This window comes from Crinia signifera, chromosome 2 (genome assembly GCF_055691185.1).
Source record: "Crinia signifera chromosome 2, ASM5569118v1, whole genome shotgun sequence".
NCBI classification, from domain to species: Eukaryota; Metazoa; Chordata; class Amphibia; order Anura; family Myobatrachidae; genus Crinia; species Crinia signifera.
In genome coordinates, this window is record NC_139218.1 from 314,212,849 (window position 1) to 314,226,327 (window position 13,479).

General features: G+C 41.5%; 1 protein-coding gene across 5 annotated transcripts in view; it reads left to right on the forward strand.

The window, feature by feature from the left end:
- The window catches only part of LRCH1 (leucine rich repeats and calponin homology domain containing 1), a 216,600-nt gene that overhangs the window by 125,100 nt on the left and 78,021 nt on the right, over positions 1 to 13,479 (forward strand). For all 5 annotated transcript variants that reach the window (XM_083168986.1, XM_083168990.1, XM_083168989.1 and 2 more), the window contains exons 5-8: positions 4,583 to 4,719; positions 6,459 to 6,589; positions 7,552 to 7,636; positions 13,170 to 13,278. In XM_083168986.1, the coding sequence (XP_083025112.1) occupies positions 4,583 to 4,719; positions 6,459 to 6,589; positions 7,552 to 7,636; positions 13,170 to 13,278 (462 nt within the window). The remainder of the gene's footprint in view (positions 1 to 4,582; positions 4,720 to 6,458; positions 6,590 to 7,551; positions 7,637 to 13,169; positions 13,279 to 13,479) is intronic.

Genomic DNA, 13,479 nt, shown 5'->3' on the forward strand with positions numbered 1-13,479 from the left:
TACACTGTAGCCTGCACGGATCTGACTGATCCGTGCAGGCTAAAACGCAAATACGACATGAAAATGGTGTTCTATTTTCCTGTCGTATTTGCGTGGGTGTTTTACACCACTAAGCAGCCGTATTATCAGTACGGCTGCTTAGTAAATCAGAAACCACCATTCTTTGAATGGTGATTTCTGTCGTATTCTATCGATGGTGTAGACATTCGTATTTGTAACTACAAATACGAATGTTCCATCTTTAGGACTACGAATTGTTGTATTTTTGGGATTGTAAATCCCGAAAATACAAATTCGTTAAAAAAAGGTGTATTTCTCCCTACGAATACACCTTTTTTCTACGAATCCATTTTGGTAAATGTCCCCCATGATATCTATGTCCAGCCCAGCCTTCAACCATTCATTAAACCTGCCAAATGGTGCCCCAGTTAAAATAGTTGCCCACCCAGCTCTGTTGTATATTAATCAGGCATTGACGGCATGTTCAGTCGCACTTAAAGAGATATCGTTCCACTTATCCAGGTCTCGTTCCACTTACCTCCAAGTCTGTCTGTTACCCAGATTGTTTTATCACTGTCTACAATTGTAAAGTGCAACGGAATCTGCTGCGCTATATAAGAAACTGTAAATAAATAAGTGTTTGTCTTACTTACAGAGGTTCTCAATTATGCAGGTTTAAACAGAACTTGTTTCACTTATAGAGGTGCCTAAATGCAAAGAACAAATATGTATGTTAAGTACATGTGTGGCTTCCGTGTCCCTTGTGACATCACTGATCGGAAGTAGATCCGTTGTATAGGTGATTATTCCTAACTATCAGTCTCCCTTAAAGAAGTTTGATAGTCTTACTAATAGGGGTTTTATGGTGACAAATGCCGTGACCTCACTATTAGTCCCAGTAATAAAGGTTCCCAATTATACAGGTCTGACTGTACAAGTATAACTGTTACATATTGCTGATAGTCGCGCCAGATTGCAGAGGTTCTTGGTGGGCTCTATGATCCAGTCACACAGCAATGTTGTCTTGGAGACAGTTGGACGTTTGAGTCTATATAGAGAACATATATATAAAGTTATGTGTGCAGGCTATATAGATGGTAGCTAGTTGCATGATATATATATGTATATATATATATATATAGCTTTTAGATGCTCGGCACTCGAGGTACTGGGGTTGTAAGCAGGTAATTTGCCGGGTGCCTTCTCCAATGTTAATTTGGATATTTGTGGCTGTGCGGGCGGCACTCTCGGTCCTTGATGCGGCGATGGCTATGAAAGAATACAGCCAACAGCCAGGCGGTGATACAACGTTTCGATTTATTATCGTCTTCAGGTACAACCTGACTGGTGGAACATCACTGATATTTATGAGTGCTGAAATCACCTCGTGCTCATTCACAAAAGGAAAGTGGTGACGTCATCAGAGGCAGACTGCGCTGCCGGGTGATGCGTCATAGTGTAAATAATGCCCGTTACCAATTACAACAAGAAATTTTTTACATATGTACAAAAGGATATATACAGGTATATACATGGGATACAATCTGTTCAATCACTTAGGCTCAATAAGAATAAGTTAATGAGAAAACGAAAAAACGAAACAAAGCTTGGCAACATAGTAGATCGTTAATTGCAAGAAAGTATCAACAAGGTAGCTACAGCGGGGGTATTAAACAATTGGTATAACGGACTACAAGAAGCAATTGAGGGAGAGACTTTCGTTCAGTCCCCTTGGGGCTACTGTATCTAAGTCATGTATCCATTTGGCTTCCAGACAGAGTAGTCTGTTGGCTCTGTTACCTCCCCTTCTGTCGTCTGTGGCCATGTCGATCATTTTGTATTTTAACGAGGTCAGAGTGTGTCTGTGGGACGCAAAGTGTTGAGCTACTGGTTGGTCTATTTTTTTACCCTCCAGTGCTTTTTTAATGGCGCTGCGGTGTTGGGCCATACGAACTTTAAACTCACATATCGTTTTGCCCACATAGTAAAGGCCGCAAGGGCATTTTAAAAGATATACCACGTATTTGCTGGAGCAGTTGAATACGTGTCTAATCTTATAAATTTTGCCAGTGTGGGGGTGCGCAAATGTGTCCCCTGTTTCTAAGTAAGAGCAGGTAGTGCATCCCAAGCAACGATGGTTGCCTGCTTTTTTGCTTAGAAAGTGAGTTTCAGCTGGTCTCATGTCAGTGACATCTGTATGTACCAAAAAATCTTTGAGATTCCTACCGCGTCTGTAGCAGGGTAGGAGGGATTTATCTGCCAATGAACTAAGGCTGCGATCAGATTGTATAACTGGCCAGGCTCTTTTCCCCGTTTTGACTAGGGGTTTACTGGCTGTAGAGTAGGTGTTGACCCAGATGAGGGATTGTGCTGCTTTATTAACCCTGGTGTCAATGTAGTCAGGTGCTAAAGTAGCGAGTGCTTTCTCTCTGGCTTTCGTGAGCAGTTTACTCTGATAGCCCTTTTGCAGGAATGTTTTCGTCATCAGATCTAACTGATTGGCCCTGTCTTGAGGCCGGCTACAGATTCTGACAACTCTGAGATATTGGGAATACGGGAGTCCCCGAATAAGTGATTGGGGGTGATGGCTTGATGCATGCAGTAGATTGTTGCAATCTGTTGGCTTGCTATACAATGTGGTCGTGAGTCTGTTCGATCTGTTGGTTATTTTAACATCAAGGAAGTGTATGTCATCTTTTTGTATGTCGTAAGTAAATTTTATGTCAGGGTCTTTGGTGTTAGCTGTGTCCATCATCTAAATAAAGCCTTCATGTGTATATATATATATGGAGGTATGTGACCCCTTTAGTAGGGGAATATACAAATAAAAGGTTTGGGCATCTGTTTGTGGCCATGGATGAAGGTTCCGGTGTGGTATATTTCACAGACATTTACAATGTTGACATGACCGTGTTCGATCAGTGGACATTGAACATGTTGATATTGTTGAAATATTGGCATAATATTTTAATGATATTTTGTCCATAACAGTAACCCTAATGCTAATAAGTACAAACTAGATATGATATTTTAGCCATGTCAACACTTTGAAAGGAGACATTGTGACTGCAATACTTATTGTTCACTTATTATCTACACACATGTTATTTGTTTCACAGCATCAAGTCACCGTAGCTATAGCAGCCGGTATTTCCATGCATGTTGGAAAAAAAAAATACAATCTAGTTTGTCCAGAAGCAGTTACTTGTTTGTTTGCTTTGCTTCCAACACAAAATCAAGCCACTATATATACAATGTTTAGTACTGTACTGTACTAGAAATACTACCTACAGAATGGTACCTTAACTTCTTGCAAAGTAGCCCCCCATCCACTACGCAGACATATCTGAAGCTACAAATCTCTTCAGATTTCCCTTGAACTTTTCCCAGTTATTTGATCTGACCCTGGGATAATGTTTCATTTTTTTTTCACTTTAAGGCCCCCTTTCATTTGTCCGACTTGTCATAACGACAAGTCGGACCCGATTGTCCCAGCAGCTCCCCGGGAGGGATCACATGCGATGGCACTTCATGTGCCAAGTTTTGCATGTGATAAATCGCATGCGATTTATCACATGCCACTCCCGGGGAGCTGCAGGGACAATGGGAGCGGGGGACAGCAGCAGGAATATGCCCGCAAACAGAGAGTGGGCAGGGGGGAAGGGGTCGGGGTGCAGGGAGCCGGGCAGGAAGCCGCTGGGCAGGGAGCAGGGGGGGCGGCGGCACAGAGTACCAGGGAGCCGGGCAGGAGAACACGATGCAGCAGCAGCACTTCCAAAAAAAAAGAAAAACCCCATATAAACGAATAGGAAGCCATTGATTGGCTGAGACCTCTCTCAGCCAATCAGCGATTGGCTGAGAGAGGTCTCAGCCAATCGCTGATTGGCTAAGAGAGAGCTCAGCCAATGAATGGCTTCCTATGCGTTTGTATGGCCCTTTTTTTTTTTTGAAGTGCTGCTGCTGCAGCGTCTTCTCCTGCCCGGCTCCCTGGTACTCTGCGCCGCTCCCGCTGATGCTGCCCGGCTCCCTGCGCCTGACTCTGGTAGGTCCCGTGTTGTGGGGGAGCACGGCTCCGGGCAGCACATAAGATTTAGCAAATCTTATGTGCAGCCCGTCCGACCTCCCATCTCCGATCCGATGCGCACGGGGCCGCGCATCGGGTCGGAGGGGATGTCACCATATGCGATTTGGGACGATTTCACGGCCCGATTCATCCGAATCGGGCAAAATCGTGCCCAAATCGCATAATGTAAGGGGGCCTTTAGATACATCTGATCAGATCTAATAGATAGACCTCTAATGGATTCAGATCAGATGGATCTTTGGTGCAGCACCAAGGATTTTTTTGTCAGATGGATCTGAGACTCAGCCAAACATCTCTGAGGAAGCTCAGACTTGGCCTTTTTTCTTCAGGTCTGTCAGTAAGATCGTCCGAATCTGAAGAAAACAGGCCAAATCTGACTAGTGGATGGGTCAGATATAACCACTGCTATGTTGTCGGGCTGATTTCCGGACTTCTTATCTAGTAAAGTGTTAAGGATTTTATGCCACTATCAGTGACGCTATTTATTTTCGTTTACAGAAATTGTAGATCTTCCTTTGGTAAAATTAGATTTTTCCTGCAATAAAGTCCTGATCCTGCCACTTTGTTTTAGAAAAATGGTGCATTTGCAAGTGTTAGTACTTGAGAACAACCCACTACAGTCTCCACCTGCACAGGTGAGTCATGATACAACCTATATGGGTTCTAAGGGGTATATGTACAATTGTACGCAGATAAAGTACCACCCAATGAGCTCATAACTGTCATTTTTCAAAGATTGCCTCTAACCTGGCAGCGCGGAGCTGATTGGGTGTGCTTTATCTCTATCCACTTTTACTCTCTCCAAGGCTTAGTATATAAACCAATAAGCCTTTCATTGGTACGGGGAATATCCAGGGAAAGGTAGGGGTTTAATTTCAGCAGAAATTTTTATTTTATACTTGCCATCATTTTTGTTTTCTGAGCTGGAACATGTTGGCAGGCATAGAGATTTCTACCACCATTTATGGTGTGCTCAGATCAGTTAGTACTTAATAGACTAAACTAGTAATTTCCCTTCTCTTACATTGCCGGAGAGAATTCATCATTAATGACCCTGCTATTAGGAAAGTATCACAAACCTTTCTAGAATACAAATGGTGCATGTATATAGGTGAGAGTGTAAACAGATTATTCAGTAACTGCATTGTGAATGTTATAGATATGTCCTCACACAAGTACTGTAGCCTCAATACACTATGTGAAATGAGACACCTGGCGTGTGTGAGCTGTCCGATCCCGCAAGACTCTTCTAGTGCTAATAGAGCATTTTCCCACCTTTTTTGCGCAAAAATGCATCTTCATTGCAGTGTGACTGAGGGGCATCAGTAGGCTATGCTGATTTTGGGCCTGGTTCTGGTTGACTCGCTAAGCAGCAGTAGCGAGCTATGTTACGCCGCCCGCCGGGCATGCGAATGCTCACCCCCAGTCACCCAGTGAATATCCCACTGCATAAACATAAACTGCATAAACATCCATTCGCAGGGTAGCGTGGGGGCCTCTGCTGACTTCGAGTTGCAGTGTCAGGGTCTGAGAACTGGGCGGGCGGCTAATGTCCTGTGACATCAGCCTCCTGCCCCAAGCAGCCAGGCACTGCCTGCGTTTGCGTGGGGACACCCAGCATTTTCCTGGGTGCACCCACCAAGAAAAAAAAAATGTACATTTTTGAAACTATGGATTTCAGAATAATTTGGATGAAAGGGATGTTTGGCTAAGGGAAATTTACTAAGATGTGTATTCTACTTCACAAGGGATGTTGCTATGGGCAACCAATCAGATCCTGTCTACTATCTTCTAGAGCAGGGCTGGGCAACACCGGCCCTCCAGATGTTGATGAACTACACATCCCAGCATGCCTTGCATCAGTTTCAGCATGACCACATAGCAAAACTAATGCAAAGCATCCATGTGTAGTTCATTAACATCTGGAGGGCTGGTGTTGTCCAGCCCTGTTCTAGAGGGTGCTAAATAAATAAGAAGTAGCTCCTGATTGGTTGCCCATAGCAACATCACATGTGAAGTAGAATACACATCTTAGTAAAGTTCCCCCTCAACCTATATTGGTAAATATGCCCACTGTTTCAACTTGTTTACTCATTTTACCAACCCACATACAAACTATTATACCACTGGGGAAGGAATGTGTAATATGATTATTGGACTTAATTAGCTTTATCTGTTTCAGTAGCATTCAGGTTCTTAATGCATATGATTAATTCTAGGTCCTAATAGTTTTGTAATATATTTCATTTGTTTTGCCCTTTCAATGTGCATCTTTTCTGCATGACCTAGTATAGGAGGTATGACTGATACCATCTGGGGATAATTGCCCTTTACTACATCCTAATACTCTATATGCATTGTTTATCTTTTGTAGGTTTGTATTAAAGGCAAAATACATATATTCAAATATTTAAGTATACAGGCTTGTCAGTTGGAAAAGACGGGCGATGCTTTTTATCTTCATTCCATTGAAAGACCAATTCTGCATCAACACGTTGAGGAAAGGTGAGTATACATGCCTGGGCGTGGATCATAAATCATTTTATATTATTTGCCATAGAAACCAAACAAAAATTATTATATGTGTTATATAAAATAACAGATCTCAAGTATAGTATGAACAAGTAGTGTATATTACTACGAGAAGGCTGTGGTATTTATACTTCGGGCCAGATGTACTAAGCTTGAAAGGGGATAAAATGGAGAGTGATAAACCACCAACCAATCAGCTCCTACCTTTCATTTTTCAAACACAGCCTGTGAACTGGCAGGTAGGAGCTGAGCTGGCTGGCTGTTTATCACTCTCCGCGCAGTGTTAACGTTGCGTGGTACCTGGGCTGAAGCATGGCGATGCCCACGTGCCCAGCTGTCGACATTGATACAAAAAACGCGAAAACCTATGTTGCCGATTTCATGTGTCAATCCTTTCCGTGTCAACCTTTGCTAGTATCGACCTTTTGTCAATGTGGACCTTGTGCATGCCGACATTTTGGTGTTGACCTATTGACTGTTGACCTAGCCATTGTCTGTAAAGTGCTCCACACCTGTTCCCTATAGTGATGTATTTAAATCCTTAATCTTCAAACAACAGGAGACTCTTGTATTCTTATATCAATCTGTCTGCAGCTTCCTAAGTGATTATGTTCCCACTTCATTACACTGTCCCCGGTTCATGCAGCCCTTGGCTTACTTGCTGATCACTCTGTTGAATATATCAGTGCCTTCCACAAGATCAGCATACTCCTCTCCTGACATACTCTGTGCTGGTATGAGCAACATGACCATAGGTCATATTGTTCTGGAAACCATCATAATGAGAGGAAGATTTATAACACAACATTGCATTAAATTCACCCTTAAAACAATATATCAGTTTTTATGCACATTTACTATACGTTATACCGTGTGTTATCCACATGTAATATCTTAGTACTATAACATGACGCTTTGTTTTGGCACACATCTAGCATTGAAGACATCTTCCCAATAAAGAAGGACTCAGATTCTGGTGTTGGAAGTGACAGTGGAGAAAAGCGCCTGTCAGCCATAGAGGTAACCACTTTACTGCATCTCATGTGTGTTCCCCTTACTTGTGCTTGTGTGCTATCTTATTGTTGATTTACTTCTAGGGCGATGTACTAAGTCTTGTGGATTGATAAAGTAGAGCGCAATAAAGTTCCAGTCATTCAGCTCCTAATTGCTGTGTTGAAAATTCACAGGAGCTGATTGGTTGTTAGTTTATGTAAGCATGGGGAAAGGGGTGAGGGATTTGGCCCAAGTACAGGTTACACATTCAGGGGCCGATTCTGGTTCGCACGTAGTGATCTGAATTCGGCCCCTGTCCCGATGGTCGGGTTTGCGCATGTGCGTGTGCATTTCTGTGCATGTGCAAACCCTGACTGCGAACAGGCCTTTCGCAGCTGGGAGGGAGGGACGGGGCAGAGCTGGGCCATGGGTACACCCAGCATTTTATGGACATCCCAATGAAAGAGCTGGGCATTCCAATGGGTACACGGGCGTCTGCCCTTTCTTTGTCCCGGCATCCGCAAATAAGTCAGTTGAGACAGATGTTTATTCGCGAAGCAAGGAGAAATAATTCGATGTTTGGTGACCATCCCCTCGCATGGTGGCATCAGACAATATGTAAAAAGGACCTACGTGAGCAATGCTTTATGTACGATAGGAGTGTTGATTGAACTAACAAAGATGTACACACAAGCCTCAGGAACGTTGTGCTACCGAAGCTACTTGTAATATAGTTGAGATCATAGGAGCCAGCGCTGGGGGAGAACGAGCTGCTCGGCCTTTTGTTTTAGAACTACAGCAACTGTAACTTTGAACTGATTGATCTCAAACATTCAGCTCACAAAGGGCTATGTATTACCATGCCAACCTTGTTGTGAGCATGCAGGCTATTGGCAGAACACTGAGAGTAACATATATAATGTATGGTATTATACAGGGTACATTCTGCCTAATACTACAGCACATGACCTGCAGCTAGCGGTAGAGCTCATAGAATAAACTGCCTGCTATTTAGCCCTTTGTTCTTTTCCGCGTCTCCCCTGGATTTTCAATGAAAACGATTTATTTCCGTGGTCATTGTTGGTGAAATCGCACATCTCCATCCTGGTCAGTTATAAATAGAGCACCAGCTGCAGGAAACCACTAAGAGGGTTTCACCTGCGGAATGACCTTCTTGGCCGAGCTGAAGTGACAGAGCCATTTTTATTACCCCGCTAGGAAACATCTGGATCAAAGAATACATTGCCAAGCCACAGCGTTAGATATAAAGTCTCCTGCTCTTAGGCTGCTCCGTCAGTGGTTAAGATTGATTATTTTGATTTACTTAATAAAATGCTATGCCTGGTGCTTGTGCGCAGCACATTTCTGGTTCTGCTCTTTTTGACATATTTTTACCTTATAAATATGTAACGGAACACAATCTCCAGCAAAATTTATAGGGTAGCAATTACAGTTATGAAGTCTAAATAATGTTGTGCTGGGATGTGAGAGGTCCTCCTGGAAATGTTGCTGCAATATATCATGTGCAGCACACACATCTGTGTCACACTTGTGTTGGTGGAACTCGCTATCTTTAGAGGTCACCAATGGACTCAAAGCAGCACTCTTATTAACACATGATGGGGGAAATTTACTAAGAAGGCCGATTACCGTCTGTACCGTGTACAAATGGGTACGACCGGGTTCAGCCGCAATCGGATGAAAATAGGAATGGTAAATACAGCAAATTTGGCTGTATTTTCCGATGGTGAAGCCATTCATATCTGGCTGATGAATTCACAGCAGCCAATACAGCAGGTACGGGTACATGGATCAGTCAGATCCATGCAATGCTTCTCAGTGTAAATAAATAAATAAATAGAAAAAAAAAACAAATAAGTAAATTATAATAAATAAAATGTTGTGCCCCCCCCCCCCCCCCAATACAGGTATAACCAGCCAGTCCTGGTTGCAGGAATACAGGGGGCAAAAATTACATGAAGTCCCCGTATTTGTATAACCCGCAGTCCTGGTTCCCAAAATACAGGGGACAATAGGAACAGGGTTCCCTAGTATTTTGGCAACCAGCCCCAGGCTCAAACAGACAGAGGTGTCACACCACAGCCAGGGGGCACTTTTTACATACAGGGCCGGTGTAAAGCTTCTCCTCACCCTAGGCAAACTTCAACCTACTGCCCCCCCCCCCCCCCCCCCCATATTGCCATCAAAAAACATTTTACAACCCCTTATGGCATACTTGCCTAACATTCCGGAATGACAGGGAGGTTTCAAAAAATTGTGTGGTCCTCCCAGCCCCCGGGAAGGTGGGCAAGTCCCCTGCTTTTACTGGAGGCCCCTAGCACCCCTTTCTTTGCCCACTACAACAGAGTACAAGGAAGAGGGGCAGCAAAGTAGGGAAGTATGGAGGTGAGGTCTTAGAAGTTCCACAGCTCAGCTGCACCTGTATTAAGTACAACAAGGATTCTCAAATCCTTGAATTTTTGGTGGGCAAACTTGGTGGCCCTGGGTGGTGTGCTGATGGCATAAAAGTGTAAAAATAGGAACTACAGTATAGGGTTACACACAGTATAGGGTTATACACACACACACACACTGATAAAGTATAACTGTGATACATACAGTACTACATACCTATAGAGTCCACCGTAGGGCTGTCCTCGTGCACACGTATTTTGGTCAATACGTATATGTGCAATTCATTGATTGGCCACAGTGCAATTTTAAAACTGTGTGATCAGGTCTGTAAGGGTTGTGTCTGTACATAGAATTGTTATTGAGAATTATACTTATAGGAACTGTTTATGAACTATGAAGATGAAAAAATATCTGAATACAGTATTTGTCTGTCTACAAAAACTGCTAGAAGAATCTATCGCATTTGCACTATTGTATAGCTTAGTGACTTAGGTATGTATTATCTCAATGTGACATCAGAGAAAGTCGCAATAAAGGAAAAACCAGACGCTTGACAACTTTTGTGATTAATGTATACAATATAAAACATAAATCACAAAATTACATTGCACTACTGTCCTTATAAAATTAGTTCCACTGAGTAATAACAGACATCCACGTGAGTGAAGCCGTGGGCAAGCAATAGTTCTTCGATAAGTACAGATTGCATAATACAAAACGTGTAGTAAAGCTGTTTAGCGTCAGAGTATTATGACAGTGACTTTTTTTCAAGTGAGTTTCAGCATGCAGCAGTATGCCCTCCCCCACCTCATAACACAGACTCATTCACTATTCATACATGTAAAGCAAGTCTAAGCTGCCCAAATAATAGTTTCTTTGTAGAAACAATTAGGGGCTCATGGTGCGTTTTATAAAAGTTGGAAGCACAAAATCCAGCATGAATAAAAGGCTAATTTTGCCTAGCTTGCAAGGCGAAGCTTCTCATAGTGCAATACCTTTTTATTAAAAAAAGGATAAATTTGCTTATAAATAAAAAGCACAAGTATTCACATCTCGTACCCCACTGTTCCTCAGTGTGGGCTTGAGTACCTCATGATTTAAAGTTACATATAACCCCGGTCACCGTCAATATCCTGGCATGCGTTTAATGAAGTACCGCTACAGCATCCGCGTCCGGCTGGTATTTGCATATATATATATATATATATATGTGTGTATATGTGTGTATATATATATATATATATATATATATATATATGTGTGTGTATATGTATATATATATATATATATATATATATATATAATATATTCAAAATAAACGGGCACTCAGGGACTCCAATCGGCGGTGAAAGCAAGACCTAACTTTATTCCATTATTGGTCTATAGAGCAATAATGGAATAAAGTTTGGTCTTGCTTTCACTGCCGATTGGAGTCCCTGAGTGCCTGTTTATTTTGAATATTTGCTGTGGGCTGGGTGCTGACGCTGCCCTCATTGGTTGACAACAGGGCAAGTTATCTGTTTGCAGCTAAAATAAGTACTGATTGACAGCTCTCACTCTACGCTATATATAGATAGATAGATAGATAGATCGATATATATATATATATATATATATAAATAAACACAAAATTCCCAGATTTGCGCTAATTACACAATTCTATAGTTGGTCGCTTATAACACTTAGCCTCCTACTAGAGAGGCTACTAACATCAAATACCACCACAATAGTGTTAAGTAGCGCCCAATATTTCTTTGTCTTTCCTTAATTCAAATCATCCATAGACAAGATTTTACAAATATATAAAACATTTATTAAAAGTACACTTATTAAAACAAAAAATAGTTCCTTGCCAGAGGATTTTTCTTTTAGACAATGGATGAGGGCTGTTATTCTCATCCATTGTCTAAAAGAAAAATCCTCTGACAAGGAACTATTTTTTGTTTTAATAAGTGTACTTTTAATAAATGTTTTATATATTTGTAAAATCTTGTCTATGGATGATTTGAATTAAGGAAAGACAAAGAAATATTGGGCGCTACTTAACACTATTGTGGTGGTATATATATATATATATATATATATATATATATATATATATATATATAAATAAAAACACAATTACAGTGCGCAAAAAAATAGAAGAGGTTTGTAATATCCAGCTGCTCAATTCTCTGCCTCAAAGAGGCAAATCCCGAATCCCACAGCTGTTTTCTCATAGCTGTAATGAGAATGAGCGCTCCATAGTACACGAGTCTGTTTAAAAGTTTTATTTAACATACACAAGAACAAATTACTGCTGGCAAGAATTGTGTACCCAGGAAGCGGTATAGTGTATCGCAGACATAGAAGGTATAATTAGTGCTGCACACACAAGTCGCTGGAGCCGTTACACTCACTGCTAGCTGGTAGCTAGATTCCTTCGGTCAGAGACGATGCTAGGCCACACTCCAACGCGTTTCGTCATAGACTTCAGACATTAATGCCCCAAATTTTCCCAGGTTTGTCTGTTAACAGAGACGCAGCACCCATTCCCATCCCCAAACATCCCCAATATCTCCTGGCTCAGGGTCTAATTGGATACCCACGGAATATTGATTAACCCATGAGAATATACTATATACTGCGGCTAATTGAATTCCACCCTTTTTTTTTGTACTGACTTGGTATATGTCAGTACGAAATATATATCTGTGGTAGTTTTTTTTTTAATTAAACTTTTTTGTTGCCATTTTCATTAGAATTGAGTTCTTCTTTTATATGTACCATATATACTCGAGTATAAGTCGACCCGAATATAAGCCGAGGGACCTAATTTTACAAAAAAAAAAAAATGGAAAAACTTATTGACTCAAGTGGGACCCTCACTCGAGTATAAGCCGAGGGGGGCCTTTTCAGCATAAAAAATGTTCTGAAAAAGTAGGCTTATATTCGAGTATATATGGTAGTTATTTACTCATTTGTTTCATGTGTAGTCTACAATACATGTTCACTGCAGCCAACAATATATTTTTGGTGTCTATGGCAAAGACAAAGTGACTTTGAGATGACTACAGTAGTAGCTGAATCTCCAACAAATCTCTCAGCGCCATTGTTAATTAAGTAATTTAAAACGTAATCACTGTCTATTTCCATTTTTTCACAGGCCTGTGATGAGGAGTCAGCCAGCCCTAGTGTGCCAATGTCTGACATTCTGGAAGAAGAAAATTTAGCAAAAGAAGATTTAGACCAGCAGTTTAACAATCTAATGAAATGTAAGAGATTCGCTGACAAATTCTGTACATATGGTTTGTGGGTGGCTTCTCTTACAGATATCTGTGTTATCCCTGCTTGTTACCATTAAGAAATGTTTCCCTATGAGGTAGGGAATGGATAATAGAGCATGGGTAATGTACAGATATGTGTCCTTGTACACCTAGGCCAGGCATGTCCAAACTGTGGCCCACCAGCTTTTG